Below are 16,424 nucleotides of genomic sequence, written 5' to 3' on the forward strand. Positions count from 1 at the left end.
CTAATCCCCCCCCCGCCCTAACCCACCCATCCACCCCCCCCTTATCCTCGCCCCCCTGCATAAAAAAATACCACACATGAACCCCCCCAAAAAAGAAAATTACAACCGCCCAAACAAGAAAATCCTAAAAAATGGGAGAGAAACCCATAGATATCCCTCCCCCTCCCCCCCCAAACCCCAAAATACACCAAACCCTCACCTCCTTCCCACCCATTCCCACCCATCCCTCCCCCTTTCCTTCCCTTCCCTCCCTACAGTGGGCAAGAAGACCAATCATATCCGCAACTCTTAAACCCAAAACGCTTGCATATCATTATTACGCCATCAATAGAACTTCTTATTCAATATCTATGCGAAAATCACAAAATTATGCCCTTTCCGGGTTAAAGGGTGAGAAGAGATAAAAGAAAAAAAGAAAAAGGGTTTCCTAATCCAAAACCAGCGACTTCCAGCTTTCAGGTTTCAGGTTTTACCCTTCTCTACTCAAAATATGAGATATCTCTCTCAAAAAAAGCAGAAAAAACTTTTATATAAGGAAAAGAGTCCTAAAAAAAAAAGAAAAAGGACCCTTCCCTTAGAGAAAGGAGAAAAGAGAGAGAGAGGTCCAGGGTCCGCGACTTGAGGAAGAGGGAAGGGGGAATGCACACTGTTATTCTCGTCTCATCTCATATCCTTTCGAAGCCACTCTCGGCTGGCGTCAAGTCCAACCAGTTTGGTACCTCTATGGGCATTGTACCAAGAAATTCAAAAAGTGCTGGAAGCTGTGATGGTTCTCTTAGATTAAAATTTCTGCCACCCCTTTTAATATTAATAGCCAGCGGGTACCCCCATCTGTATGTGGCCTCTTGGGAGCGTATGTGCTCAAGCAACGGCCGTAACAAGCGGCGTCTTGCCTTTGTTTGCCAACATAAATCTGGGAACAACTGTATATTCGACCCCTCCCATTCCACCTCTCCAGCTTTCCAGGTCTCCCTCATAATATCCTCCTTTATTCCAAAAAAATGTATCCGACACAGTACATCTCGAGGGTCACTCTGATCCAGATTCCTTGCTGCGGGAATCCTATGTACTCTATCCAGCTCTATTGGTGATCCTGGGCTTTTTTTTAAGATTTTATTAAAGATTGCTGGGACAGCCTCCCTTAATGCCAGCCCCTCGCAGCTTTCCGGTATGCCTCTTATGCGAACATTGTTTCTCCTGCTTCTATTGTCAGCTTCTTCTGTCTTTAATTGCAATCTGATCAGCTGCTGTTGCTGTATTTGGACTTTTCTTTCCAGTGCTTCCAATCTACAGTCCCCTGTGGCTTGCTGGCTCTCTAAGACCGATATTTTTTGTTCACCGGCGGATACTCTTACCCGCACCTCCTCCATCTCCTCCTTCAACATGCCAGTTATATCCATCAGCATTTTTTGTATGTCCTCTTTTGATGGGAGGGCCTGGATAAGCCTACTTAGTTGTTTCATATCAGGGGGTAACCCTTGCTCACATACCTCCGTCATCCCTCCTGCCCTCTGGGGATCCGGCTGCATGTTCCCCCCCACCAGGCCATCATCCTGCTTTAATTTATCCACTTTATTGTCCATACCCCCACTCCTGGCTTCAAGTGTTTTTATTACAGGACGTATTTCCATAGGCATTACAATATAGTCCCCTGCCAGGTCTCGTGTATCTTGTACAGTTAATGCTTTACTTATTGATACTATCTGTACCTCTGCAGAGGGGTATGGGGTTCCTCTGAGCTGTTCCTCCGTCTCTGTCTCCACCTCAGGGGGTACTGTAGAGCTTCCTGTTGCGACTGTCTCTCTCAGCGTCTCCCAGCTCTGCGCTGTAACCCCTGGAGCTGTAGTTGGGGCTATAGATGTTATGGACCTCACCGCTCCGGCGTCCAGCCTTTTTCCTTCAGCTCTCACCTCTGCCGCTACTCCAAGTGTCACAGCGGCGGCTTGGTAGGAGCTTTCTATGAGGGATTTCCTTTTTAGAGTGCTGTATCCACCAGCGTCTGCCCGCTCTGTGCTCTCCCTCCTCACCGTCATATACCTCGTTATGTACGTGTGACTAGGCGTCTGTATGCTTCCCGAGCTTCCAGCTCTCCTTCCCCGCCGCGGCATCAGCTGTTCAGGTGAAGCTACTGCAGCCGCTCTCAGCTGGCGCTACGGAAGCCGCTCTCCCTGTCTGTCGTCTCCAGTGCTGGTCGGGGTTTCAAATCCTCCGCTCTCCTATCGAGGTGCACCACGGACCTATGCAGAATTAGCGCGCTCTCACTCCTCCATGCTCACGCTACCGTCCCCGGAAACGGAAGTCTCCCAGCCAAAACATTTTTCACACGGCTTGTATGCAGACTGTCCATATTAAAATCCCTATGGATCACTTGTCTCAGTGTTAAAAATAAAATAAAAATCCAGGGTAGTAACGACACTGAAACAGATACGCATTATGTTGGCAGGCTGTTCGTAAATTCACCTTTTTTTTTTTTTTTTTTTTTTTAGTGTGTGTCAGTTGTGGCCTATATAAAGCATATAATGATTATAATAGAAATAATTAACCGTACATTGAAAAATGTGTAGCTAACTGTAAATAATGACACAGCTACTGATGCCAACTGGTGATAAAAGACAAATTTACAGATGTTAAGTGATGTTTCTACAGGCAGCTGGGTCTGATCAGAAGAAGCTCTAAGTTGTCTCTGAACTGTAAGAATGGCAGCAGCCCCAAATCTAGTAAGTATATCTCTCTGTAGCTAATTTCTGTATAAGGGAACAAGAGATTTTCCACACTCATGCTTGTATTTATGCTTTGCAGAACAATTTTTTCAATACTTGATTATCATTGATTTTGAGTCCACATGCTGGAAGGACATCAAGCACTATGGCCAGGAAATCAGTAAGTAATATGTTTGTATTTACATCATCGGCCATCAGTGGTTTATACTGTAATAGAGCACACACCTTCTCATTCTAACACCGCAAGTAAATGTGAAGACTGCATAGAACGTCCAGTCTCTGCACATTTCAGATGGAGCCATACATTTAAAATATTTGGGCTGTTTAATAACTTGAGTATTTAACCACTTGCTTACTGGGCACTTAAACCCCTTTCCTGCCCTGGACAATTTTCAGCTTTCAGCGCTGTCACACTTTGAATGAAAATTGCGCGATCATACAACACTGTACCCAAATGAAATGTTTGTCATTTTATTTTTTCTCAAATAGAGCTTTATTTTGGTGTTATTTAATCACTGCTGGTTTTTTTTTGTTTTGTTTTTTTGTTAAAAGAGCACAGAAATTTTGAACAAAAAAACTAAAGTTTTATATTTTGCACTGATGAGGCACTGGTAGGTGGCAATGGTGGGCACAGATGTGGTGGCTCTTCCTATTGGGACCGATGTCCCTGTCACAGAAGCCATTGATCAGCTTTTTTTTTTTTCCTCCTCACTCTGTCAGCGTGAAGAGGAAAAAAAAATGATTACCGATCTTCTGTTTACATCACGTGATCAGCTCTCATTGGCTGACAGCTGATCATGTGTTATGGGGCTGGTATCGGCCCCTTACTCCGATCTGTGATCAGCCGCGCCTCATTGCCTCAGTGATCACAGAACGCGTGCAAAGGGGAGGACGTACTCTGACGGCGTCACGGCAATGTAGGTCTGCGCCGTAGCTGTCATTTGGCTATAGAGAGGAGGTTAAAAAGTCCTAAATAAACACAATTCCTGTGTGATTTCCAAGGAACCAGATACAGCTACAAGAAAGCCTATATGGTAGCAAAGAAAATACCCTGAATGTTATTGTGGTACATCAGTGTGATTTTATTTCTGCACTATATACGCCAGACATCCTCATTTAGGATTCTGTGGAACCTTGAGGTTCGTTGAGCAATTTCTGCCTTTCAGATAAGTAACCATTGACATCAATAAAAATTATTATCTTTTTTTTTTTTTTTTTTTTTTTAGATATCTGTAAGGGGAGCATTATTTCCCTGTTCTGCACAGATTTTCACTGTGCACCCTGCTGGAAGATATTCAGGTCCCATTATTTCTATGCAGTCCTATGAAGAGTTCATTCTCTATTAGGACAAGCATAGTACAAGCTCTGCATAGAGCTGTACAGCCTTCTTTCCAAAGTGTGTGGAATGAATGGGGCCATGGAGTACATGCCAAGGGTGGAGGGGGGGTAGTTTTATGCATCCAAGCAGAGCAGCTTTGTCGCCCAGAGCTTACTAGGGGTTTCTTAAGCAGTGAGAAATATCTGCTTATATAAGTAACCACTTACTCAACTCTTTACGTGGCATTCTTCCCATATACCACCAATTGAAGAAGCACTCTTTTCAGTTACCACTAAGCGAATGTAAGTGAAAGTTATTTCAAGGGTTCTTTCATGTTAAAAGGGTTAAGAACGGCTGAACTACACAATTAGATTTATACACAATTGCATTAATATGTAATACAGCAATGTCATTAATAATTTTTTTTTTTTTTCTTGTCCAATATTTTTTATTAAATTTTTAAAAAAATTTTAACAAGCCGTGGTTTGCCCACGCAGGGGCGACATAGAACATACAACAAAAAAAAATATAAAAAATGTAAGAAATAGCGCATGAACACATAATAGACAACAAGATCAATTATAACCCAGGCCATAAAGGACCAGGTTGAAACATAGACCTATGTCATAAACACAAATATCTTTCTGTACCTAGGAGTACAGCAGCTTGCATTGTTGGTCCTCATAACGAAGAATAATGACAGAGAAAGCAAACAGGAAAGAAGGAGAAGGGAAAACGAAAGAGTAGAGAGAAAGAGAAGCCCCAGAAGAGGGCAAGTATCACGGACACGGGACCCGCCGGAGCAAGTCTTCCTAAAGCCGACCATAACTGGTCGGGGGCAGGGATGGAAAAGCATAACTTATCCATGGTTCCCACACTTTCAAGAATTTTGCATGCGAATCCTTCAATATACTGGACATCTGCTCATTAATCATCATAGCCGTCATTCTGGATCTCACCCCCTGGAAAGCAACCGACGGAGTCTTCCAGGCCTGAGCAATAGTCCTTTTGGCAGAAATAAAAAGATACGTGGCCAATTTCTGTTGGGGCGCAAATAGGCCCAGTATCGGGCAGTGTAAAAGAGCCAGTCTGGCATCCCTACGGACCGTCACATGAAATAATGTCTGTAATAGGCCAAAGACCCTTGACCAAAAGCCGATCAAGCGTGGGCACGACCACCATACATGTAAGACGTCCCCACGTTGACCACAATTCCGAAAGCATCTGTCACTGCTACCAGGATAAGCGTGGGCTAGTCTAGCTGGAACCCAGTACCACCGCAGAAGTACTTTATAGGCGGCCTCTAGAATGGAAGTGTTAAATGAACACTTCGCAATTGACGTCCAAGCTTTGCTCCAGTCCTCTCCCTCAACACTAGAACCAAGGTCTCGCTCCCATTGAGTCACATAGGAGAGGGTCGATAAGGACGACCTACTATTAAGAGATGCATAAAGCAAAGAAATAAGACCTGGGGACCCCGGAGAATGTAGACAAGTGTGCTCAAAAGAAGTCGTTCGAAAAGGAAAAGTAGAGGTACGACGAAGAGAAAGAATCCAATTGCGCAATTGCATGTCATTAATAATTTAATCAGGTGGTGAGCATGGAGCAACAGAGCCATGTAGTCACCATCACGTATTCATAATTTTGGAACGGCACTGAAATTTATTTATAGCCCTGACTTTAATTTCTGTAATTTTAAAAGAGTGCAACCAAAGCTCATTTCATTATGCACTCCTGTGATGCTTTTTCAGCGGGCTGAAACCTGCTGTCGCCTAATGTCAGAGCCGGTCCAGGCTCGGGCAAGATTGGGACCATATGGTTGGGGTTTCCCCCACATCCCTGGACTGGCTCAGCCTCTCAGCGAGCCACTGAGAGCCTGAGCTGGCCTCTCATGCCCCCTCCACAGCCCAGCACTACAGTGAGCTTGGGGAGGCAGAGCACCAGCTCTCTGCTCATGGATCTGTGTGTTTGATCGCTCGGCTCTCAATGTTGGAGCTGGCGGAGGACAAATGCAGCATCGGACCGATGCATCCACCTAGGTAAGTATGATTTATAAAAAGTATTCCCATACTTCTATTTTAAGTTGGTAAAATAGAACAGATTTCCATTATTTAATACATCATTTAACCACTTGCTGACGGCCGTACGACTTTGTACGGCCGCAGCGCGGCTCCCAATCTCTAACAGGCCGTCTTTTACGTCCGCCCCTTTGCAGGTTCCCCGCGCGCGCTCCCGAGCGCGCAGCGGGGAACTGCTGTGCTGGCCGTGTCCCTTGGACACAGCCAGTCACAGATCGCCGTGAACGGCCAATCGGAGCGGCCGTTTCCTAGGCGATCTGTGCGGCCAATGAGAGATGATCTCATATGTTTACATATGAGATCATCTCTCATTCCCGGCTCTCGCAGACAGCGGTGCTGTCAGGGGGGAGAGGAGACGGATCTGTGTCTCTTGTACATAGAGACACAGATCGGTCACCCCCCCTTCCCCCACAGTTAGAACACTAATATTAGGGTACACATTAACCCCTTCCTCACCCCCTAGTGTTAACCCCTTCCCTGCCAGTCACATTTATACAGTAATTAGTGCATATTTATAGCACTGATTGCAGTATAAATGTGAATGGCGCCAAAAATGTGTCCTATGTGTCCGCCATAACGTCGCAGTCCCAATAAAAATCGCAGATCGCCGCCATTTCTAGTAAAAAAATTAAATAAATAATAATTCTGTCCCTTATTTTGTAGGCGCTGTAACTTTTGCGCAAACCAGTCGCTTATTGCGATTTTTTTTTTTTTTTTTTTTTTTTATTATTTTTTTTACTAAAAATATGTAGAATACGTATCGGCCTAGACTGAGGATAAAAAAAAAACGTAAAAAAAAAATTGAGCTATTTATTATAGCAACAAGTAAAAAAAATTTTTTTTTTTCAAAATTGTCGCTCTATTTTTGTTTATAGCGCAAAAAATAAAAACCGCAGAGGTGATCAAATACCACCAAAAGAAAGCTCTATTTGTGGGGAAAAAAGGACGTTAATTTTGTTTGGGAGCCACGTCGCACGACTGCGCAATTGTCAGTTAAAGCGACGCAGTGCCGAATCACAAAAAGTCCTCTGGTCAGGAAGGGGTTTAAGTGCCCAGTAAGGAAGTGGTTAAGCAATTAAATTGACATTCATTGCATTTTGAGATATTTCTGCAACAGAAATTACACAGTGGCTACCAAACAAAATGAAGCAGAATGACAATGTTCTCTTAGGAATATTTGAATTTTCTGTTATCTCCCTTTTTTTACTCCTACCAAATATTCGGCAAACTTTGTAAATGATGCTCACTGAACGACTGTCTTGTTTTTCAGTTGAATTTCCTGCAGTTTTATTGAATACATCCAGTGGAGAGATTGAATCCGAGTTTCACACCTATGTACAACCACAAGAGCACCCAATTCTTTCTGAATTTTGTACAGAGCTGACAGGAATAAATCAGGTATATCTGTTGGTAAAGTTGAAAAATTGCACTTTTTTACTTTATTGATTTCAGGAATTGACACACAGAAAGCAGGCATGCACTCTCTAATATTGAATTTCACACACATGGAGTGCTTCAAATATGAGATTGCCAACAAAATGACCTGTTTGCACCCCTCAAGGCATTGGGCCATTCTTTATATAGGATAATACATTTCATGTGAGTTACAGGTAGTTGGTGTGAATTGTAGTAACCCCCCCCCCCCCCATTTCTCCACAGTAACAAAACATTGTTGGCACATCTTTTATTGTGTATATCTAAATTAGCAAATTGGCACCGCTCCTTTACTTTAGAAGAGAAGCTTAGGATTCATGAAAAAAATTATACTTGGGTGGATGCAGCATCGGCCCCCCTCTGGCTCCTGATTAAGAACTAAGCAATCAAACGCTCAGCTCTCAGTCCTCGGCCTGCAGAGAGCTGGTGACTGTCAGTCACCGGTACTTCTCTGTCCCTCTAGTGCTCACTGGAGTGCTGTGCTATGGAGGGGGCAAGAGCAAGCTGGCTCACGCTCTTGGCGGCATACTGAGAGGCTGAGCCAGCTTCTAGTCATCTGGGTGGAGCCTAATCATATGTTCTGTTTCTTTTCAGAGCCTGGGCCAGCCCTGTGACATGAGCAGACAGCAGGTTTTAGGTCACAGGAATGCATAAATAACTGTACTCCTGTGAGCTTTGGCTATACTTCTCCTTGAAATTAAACCCAAATGCATTTTCACTTTCTCGAATTGCCAGTCCTTGGATGTGGTGGCTGCATTCGTTTTTTCTTTTTTCATATGAAGTACACTTTATTTATTTATTTATTTTTTATTCTTTTTAAGGCGAAGTACGTTTTTACAGTACTGCAAAAAAAATTGATCCTGCCAGAAATCTGGTGCCCTTGTAACTTCCTATGCACAGAACTGAAATATCAAATGATATGTCATCCCAGTTCCTGTACGGTGCAAAACCCCTCCTTTTCTACATAATTGAATGAGGGGGAAGTGTTTTGTAGTTCAGCCCAGTGGAATAGCCTAGGACAGAAAGTGTTACTGGCAGGATCACAGGTGAAAATAAAGGGCGGGGGGAAGCCTTGAGAATAGAAAATAATGCAGCCACCGCATCTAAGAACTGGTAAACTGCAATATTTAAAATTTTTGTTTTTGTGGATACACTTTAAAGATTCATACCAGGGTTACATTTTACAGTACTCAAACAACAAATATCTCTTCATAAGTGACAGCCTGGCAAAGGTATAGATGTCAACATGTCTGCCTTTTTTTTATTCACCATACATTGTGAATTTAATGGGGAGTAATGGTTTACAGAAGAAATATAACATTGTTTGTTTCTTCAGTTCAGTTCACAGGAAGTGACGTGGCATATCTGGCAACATTATTGGACTTTTACTGTACTTGTTGGAAATGTTCTTAAAAAAGCCATGCCTCCCACTCAATTCCTGAAACCATATGTCTTTTTTTTTATTTTATTTTTTTTTTGGCTGGGGTCAAAATTGTGTTTTTTGTGTGTGTTTGTTTTTTTTTTTTTATCCCCCTCGCCTGCTTCCTGTACAGTGCCATTGTCCTATCTCCTGTTTTTTTTGTATTTTATATAAAAAGAAAACATAACTGTTTCAATCCCTTTTAAAAGCTAATCATTACTTTGGTTTAAAAAGCTGTTTAATACTTTTCTGTTTTTTTAGCAACAAGTAGATGATGGAATTCCTTTAAAGATTTGTTTATCTCAGTTTTCCAATTGGATTCAAAAACTCCAGAAGGAAAGAGGAATCATTTTTCCCAATGTCCTCCCAAACCAGCCCTGCCCTGAGCAAAAGATGTGCGCGTTTGTCACATGGTCAGGTAGGGAACAGCTCTTATTGACAAGTGTCCTGCAAATGATTGCATAGCAAAGCTACTTTAATGTAAATCTTTAATCCATTTATTTTCTAGTTTTGCATTTAGAGAGTTCTTATTGCTGTGTACAAATCATAAAAATTACTGGGCTAAAGTCATATGTAAAAATACCACAACCCAACAGAGAATTGTGCAAAACGTATCAAGTGACAAAAATGCAGTGCTGGAAATATATAACCAATTCTAAATATTTCTATAAAACAATGCAGGTAATAAAGTGCAATACGTGAATATGTGCAATAAATCTAGAAGTAAAACCTTCTTCATGGAGAAAATGTGAATATAATATAACCACTGTGTGGTGGGACAGTCCAAATAAAAATAGAAAATGTCAGTTTTAATGGTGTTCAAAAAGAACTATCCATGTCAACTCAAGGAGTTCCCCATAACGCGTGTATTCACCCAGAAGAGAGAATAAACACTCTTCGCAGAATGTATGGACTCAATAGAGTCAAGCATAAAGTTGAAAATGTCAGAATAGTGGTCGAAGAGGGATCGTTAAGGGTTTGATACTGTGACTCTCCACACCAAGTAACTCTCTTCATATGTCATGAATGGTAGATAATAGTAGATCAAGGCATGTCGTAGACTCGTATAGACCTACATGAGGCTGCAGAGCTCAGCAGGCTTGTGGCTGGTTGAAGCAGAGTTCTTGAAGGAAGTGAAGCTGTCAGGCTGGAACATAAGTCCCTCCTTGACCACCATTCTGACACTTTCAACTTCCTGCTTGTTTGTCTCTGAGTACCTACATTCTGATAAGAGTGTTTGCTCTATCTTCTGGGTGGTGGATGCACGTGTTATGGTGACTCCTTAAGTGGGGGGGGGGGGGGGTTACAATTGGTTATATATGCATTTTTGTCACTTGTTGAGTCTGTTGCCCCATAGGGAAAACCACTATCCGTCCTGGTAACAACTGTCTTCAGGACAGAATGTGAGGGGAAATCCTAAATTTTTCAGTTTGCAATGTGACCAGAGTAGTATATCAAAGGTTAAAGGCCAAGTTCACCTTTTGGAACATGTTACATGTTCCACCCTAACTGCAAGAGAAAAAATGTAACATGTTCCAGCTCCTACAGCCTAAACAAATCCCCCCCCCCCCCTCCCTGCTTCTTGCCCCAGTGTGACTGCAGATGGGATATATTCTCCTGTACCCGCTGAAGCAATTAAAAACGCTGTGGCCATGCAAGACTCTTTCTACATGGACACATCATTCATTCACGACTACCCTCAGCTGTCGCCCCTGACTTGTGGTTCTGAATGGACTGCAAGGGCACTGGTGAGCACTTTCATAGTTCATTCTGCAGCTTGTACATTCTGCAGCTTGTAAACTGTCAACCCATATTGGAGGCAGAAAGCAGCAGGGCTTGTCTCAGAAGCATGACATTGCACCCCTGATCCACTGATTACTGGTACAGTGCTTTCCAGGCGCCTGCAGGAAAAAATGATGTGCTTTTAATGTTTTTTTTTATTTCCCCTAAAAAGTGCGCTTATCCATTTAAATGTCAACGGTATATTTTCTCTCACTTCTTGTCATATCATTATTGTTCCCCAAGGGATTCACAGAAAAATATCTAATGTTGGCAGAGGTTGTAGTTGCTCCACTCTATCCACAGCTTTTAAAGCTTTGGCTGAAGTAATACAATCCAAGCACCACAAATGCTTTTAAATTAATTTTAATAATCAAAGCAAACTTGCCGATCCATCTCTTTCTCAATGTTTTATTTTGTCGAGAAATCACTTTGAAAAACACCCCTAGAATGGTTGGCCACAGCCATCTTAAGTAAGGGCAGATAATTCATGTAGCATTTACTTCCTGGAATCCCTACTACCCTTAGCTCAGGCATGCTGGCAGGAGGGTGTGCTTGGCTGAGGAAACCCCCCCCCCCCCCCCCCAAGATAAAAGGAAAACAAATGCCTATGAAGACTCATGGGATGACAACATTTTTGCCTAGGCCAGAAACCAGGAAGCGACTGAAGTAAAAAAGGTTAAAAAGTAAATATGATATACTTTTTCTTTTTACTATTGCTAATGGCATAAGGAATAAATATACATAATGTTGATTGAGAGAGTTTTAGTTGCACGTTAAGGTCAGATTATTACACTTCTCTGTAGATAAAAGTATTGATGTGTTTCTTTGATATATGGTACGTGTCCCCTTTTTTTGAGCTTCCAATTTTTTTCAGACTGGGATCTGGGCGTTTGTTTATTGTACGAATGTAAAAGGAAACAGTTGAGAAAAACAGAAATTCTGAACTCGTGGATTGATCTCCGGCTAACTTACAAGGTATGCTGACCCAGCATTAAGACAAACCTTGTGTTGCTTTCTTGGTCTGCGAGTAAACATTGTTATATAAGGAAATGTTTTGTGTGTGGTGTTTTTTTTATTTTTATTTTTTATAATCTGATATTTTTTTTTTTATTGGAAAAATACATTTTTGAATCACGCTGCACATCAATCATTGATCGAAGACAGAGGAGATGACATGGAAATGTCTGTATACACAAAGTATCAAATATATGTTGTACATGGTATAAACCAGGGCTCGACAAAATCCAGGTGCCCGGTCGCAATTGTGACCTGGCACTTGCGACCGCCGGAAGGAAGCTTAGGCCTGCAGAAGGCTGCAAAGCCACGGCCTCAATTACCGGCGGGCCCGCCACAAACGCGTGGCAGGGGAGGTGGGGGCGCACGGAGACACAGGACTCATTACTGTGTGCAGATAGGCAACAGACTTAAAGTGATTGTAAAGGTAAAAATTAAAGAAAAAAATCGCAAACCTGTCTATACTTGCCCGCTCTGCAATGAAATTGTGGCCATGAATCTCCCTTTTCGGTCCCCTCGCTGTCATTCCTGGCCCCTCCTCTCTCTCCAGTGCCCCCATGCATGCACTGGGAGCCAAGAGCTGCAGACGAGGGGCTCGGGTAACTAGAAGGTGGTGGGGGGGATTCTGATACCTAAACATGTTTTACCTTCATGCAAGGAATGCATTAAGATAAAAAAAAAGTTTAGACTTTACAACCACTTTAACCACTTAACGCCTGCCCACTGTATATATACGTCCTGTTTTTAAAGATGGATATCTCAGTAACGGCAGCAGCTGCTGCCACAACTGAGGTATCCATCTTTACAGTGGGCGGCCGTGTAAACGATAACGGCGGTCTCCGCGGCGGATTCGCCGCGAGATCGCCATTATCGGTGGCGGGAGAGGGCCTCCCGCCGCTCTTCCGCGCCCTCCGCCCCTTACCGGAGCCGTCGGTAGCGGCGGAGGAGATCGGATGCTGCCAGCTTGTGTGTGAGGACTTGAGTGAGGGCAAGATGGCCCCCACCCGTCCTCATAGCTCTGCTGGGCGGAAGTGACGTCAAAACGTCAGTCCCGCCCAGCCTCTTAAAGAGACAATTTTTTTGTTATTTTTTTAAATGACAAATTTTATTATTTTTTTTTTGCTTTTAAGTCTAAATATGAGATCTGAGGTATTTTTGACCCCAGAGCTAATATTTAAGAGGACCTGTCATGCCTTTTTCTATTACAAGGGATGTTTACATTCCTTGTAATAGGAATAAAAGTGATAATTTTTTTTTTTTTATTTCAGTGTAAAAAATAATAAAATCAATAAAAATAAATAAGAAAACAAAAAAAAAATTTTTTAAAGCGCCCCGTCCCGACGAGCTCGCGCGCAGAAGCGAATGCATACGCGAGTAGCGCCCACATATGAAAACGGTATTCAAACCACACAAGTGAGGTATCGCCGCGATCGTTAGAGCGAGAGCAATAATTATAGCCCTAGAGCTACTCTGTAGCTCAAAAAATGCAACCTATAGAATTTTTTAAACGTTGCCTATCGAGATTTTTAAGGGTAAAAGTTTGACGCCATGCCACGAGCGGGTGCAATTTTAAAGTGTGACATGTTGGGTATCATTTTACTCGGCATAACATTATCTTTCACAATATATAAAAAAATTGGGCCAAATTTATTGTTGTCTTATTTTTTTAATTAAAAAAAAGTGCATTTTTTCAAAAAAAAGTGCGCTTGTAAGACCGCTGCGCAAATACGGTGTTACAAAATGTATTGCAATGACCGTCATTTTATTCTCTAGGGTGTTAGAAAAAAAATATATATAATGTTTGGGGGTTTTAAGTAATTTTCTATCAAAAAAAACTGTTTTAGTCTTGTAAACACCGAATCTGAAAAACACCTTCTGTCCTTAAGTGGTTAATAGTTCAATAATGTGTGTCATGACGGCATCTGTACAGTAACAGTTCAGTAATAAAATGCAAAGCTGAACCATCTATTAACTTTTGCGAACTGTTGTAGCTACACACTGGGAGTTCCCGTCTAAGCCCCCCACATTCTCTGAAACTTATTCAGACACCCCATCTTCTGATAGGTCAGTATCTCTAATCGCAGAATAGTGTTAACCTCTCTAAGTCTTTGGGCAACTGTAGGAGGGGCAGCTGAGAGCCAATTTAGTAGCTTCCTGGCGATAGTTGGTAATCGATTGTCTTCAGGGCTTTCTAACCAGCCCAAGACGTATATCAAGGGGTTCAAATACCAGTATCAAATGTTAAGTTGATTGACTTCTCAATATTAGAAAATATGTAAACCGTGCCGCACAGTTCTCAAACAAAACGGTCATGTGATAATGTAAAATATATCTATACATAAAAACTATATACACCATAATTAGGAAATGTGTATATGTTCCCCTTAAGTAAATAATATACAAAAATAAATAAGAATGGCAGAAATACAGTGTCCCCCCCTGCGTTTAAACTTGATGTGCATCTCTAAAAATAAATGTTCATACATTTAATTTTTCTCATAATGCATCAGTAATTTTATAATTCTTACCGTTTTAAAACAAAACAGATATACCCTAAACCAGGTATTCTTAATAGTAAATCTTTAAAGATCATGTATATATGTGCTTTAATAAAAATGTTTCCAGCAAATAATTTAAAACGGAAACATGGAACAGCAGATGTAACTGTTAAATAGTTAAAATATAGGTTAAAATGAAAGGGTTAAGTAGTAGAAAAACAAGCATGTCTTGGTTAAGAGTTAAAGCGGAGTTCCACCCACAATTTCACTTTTTAAATATAAATACCCCTGTAATACACAAGCTTTAATGTATTCTAGTAAAGTTAGTCTGTAAACTAAGGTCCGTTTTGTTAGGTTGTTACAGCATTTAGACACTTTTTATAAAATAGAAATTGACTGGGGCCATCTTAAGTGTGGGCATCATGAAGCCAGACTGTATGACTTCTTGGATTTCAGCCTTGCAGATCTCGTACATGCTCAGTGCTGCACAAGCAGTGTCAGATCAGGTTTCAGCACCTGTGCTGTCCAAGTCACATGATTCTTTGAGGAAAGTTACACGCACTACATTCCCAGGAGTCTGTGCGGTGTAGGTTAGGAAGCATTAAGCACCTAGGTGCAGGAAGTGGGAATATTAACTATTCTGCCTAGCAACAACACTTTGAAGTCATCTAAAAAAATTTTTTTTCGTAAAGGACTAATGACATTTTTTTAAAACTACTGATGTAATGTTATATTTATGGGTGGAACTCCACTTTAACTCCCTGTGCACACAATAAAAACGTTTCTCTGTCAGCTGCAGCTTTCTCACTCACAAATCTGTCTGATGGAATGCAGGAGATAAGATGGCTACTATGTTACTTTTTTTGTTTTGGCTTAAAATGTTACATTGAATTCTCACTGAGATTGACTATCAGAGTGATCATTCAGTGAGGAAGACTTCTGACTAGCTCTTGGTCATAGGATTTCACAGGCTGTGCTCATTAGCTGAGCTGGAGGCGTTAAGATCCTTTGTACAGGGGAGGGGTTTTTATGGATGTTTTGTAAGAGGCCCAAGGTATGCAACTGGATACTACCGCACTCTGAACAAATTGTAACCTTTTATTGAAAGAAGGACAGCACTACAAGTCACAGCAAAATAAAACCTGACTGACGCGTTTCACACTGAAACTAGTGCTTAGTCTTAGAGCTATGACTAAGCACTAGTTTCAGTGCGAAACGCATCAGATTTTATTTTGCTGTGACTTGTAGTGCTGTCTTTCTTTCAATAAAAGGCTACAATTTGTTCAGAGTGCGGCTAGCCAGAGACGATTTGTTCCTGCTTTGCTAAGTGCGTTGCCTGCACCTGAGTTGTCTGCAACGGAGGATATTCATCTGGGTTCTCACCTGGAGCTGCTATTCCCTTTCCCTATGCAACTGGATACGTTTTATAAAAATTTTTTATGATTTTAGCCTATCGGTGATTGCACTCACGGTATTACTGATCTATTATCATACCGATATTAAAACACATTTTGGGCATTGCCGTAAGTAGTGGATTAGATTCTCTTTATCCCTCAAGTATCTATGACAAAGGTGAATAGTTCCTATTTTGTACCATTCAGGGTACGATATGTTCTATACAATATATAATATGTTGGGACCTATTTGAGTTCAGTCTCTTATGGATAATTATGTTTCATTATATCTTGTTTCAGCTATTCTACAATCGCAAACCAAAGGGCTTAAATGGAGCTTTACAGGATGTGGGGATCGAATTTTCTGGAAGAGAACATTCAGGTTCACATACTTTTTTAATTATGTTTCTGTATTAACCACTTCCTGTCCGGCCCTATTTTGGCACTCCTTCTCTCCTACATGTAAAAATCATATTTTCTCTTTCGTTCATAGACGGACACAGCATCCTTTGACCTTCGGGTTATGTTCTTCCTACCAGGAGATTTTAGGCAGAATTTCCACAGCACTCAAGGTGTTAAAACTTTCCCTCATGCCGCTCCTCCCAGGGGGCGTGGCTCCCCCAGGCATAACCCACACCCTGCTCCAGCAGCTTCAGTTTGTTTCTGCCTAACCGTCAGGAGAGTCAGGCTCTCTCTGGAGTCCTGGACTCTGGAGTTTTTTCTTGCAAATTTTTTTGCATTTTGCGAGTTTTTTCCTCGCTTTTTT

The 16,424-nt window shown here is 41.7% G+C and overlaps 1 protein-coding gene across 1 annotated transcript in view; it reads left to right on the forward strand.

Annotated features, from left to right (window-relative positions):
- The window catches only part of ERI2 (ERI1 exoribonuclease family member 2), a 40,432-nt gene that overhangs the window by 14,361 nt on the left and 9,647 nt on the right, over window positions 1-16,424 (forward strand). The window contains exons 3-8 of the mRNA XM_040356852.1: window positions 2,647-2,717; window positions 2,800-2,880; window positions 7,387-7,514; window positions 9,232-9,388; window positions 11,627-11,727; window positions 15,959-16,040. Of these exons, the coding sequence (XP_040212786.1) occupies window positions 2,647-2,717; window positions 2,800-2,880; window positions 7,387-7,514; window positions 9,232-9,388; window positions 11,627-11,727; window positions 15,959-16,040 (620 nt within the window). The remainder of the gene's footprint in view (window positions 1-2,646; window positions 2,718-2,799; window positions 2,881-7,386; window positions 7,515-9,231; window positions 9,389-11,626; window positions 11,728-15,958; window positions 16,041-16,424) is intronic.

This window comes from Rana temporaria, chromosome 6, assembly GCF_905171775.1.
Source record: "Rana temporaria chromosome 6, aRanTem1.1, whole genome shotgun sequence".
In the NCBI taxonomy this organism is placed as follows: domain Eukaryota; kingdom Metazoa; phylum Chordata; class Amphibia; order Anura; family Ranidae; genus Rana; species Rana temporaria.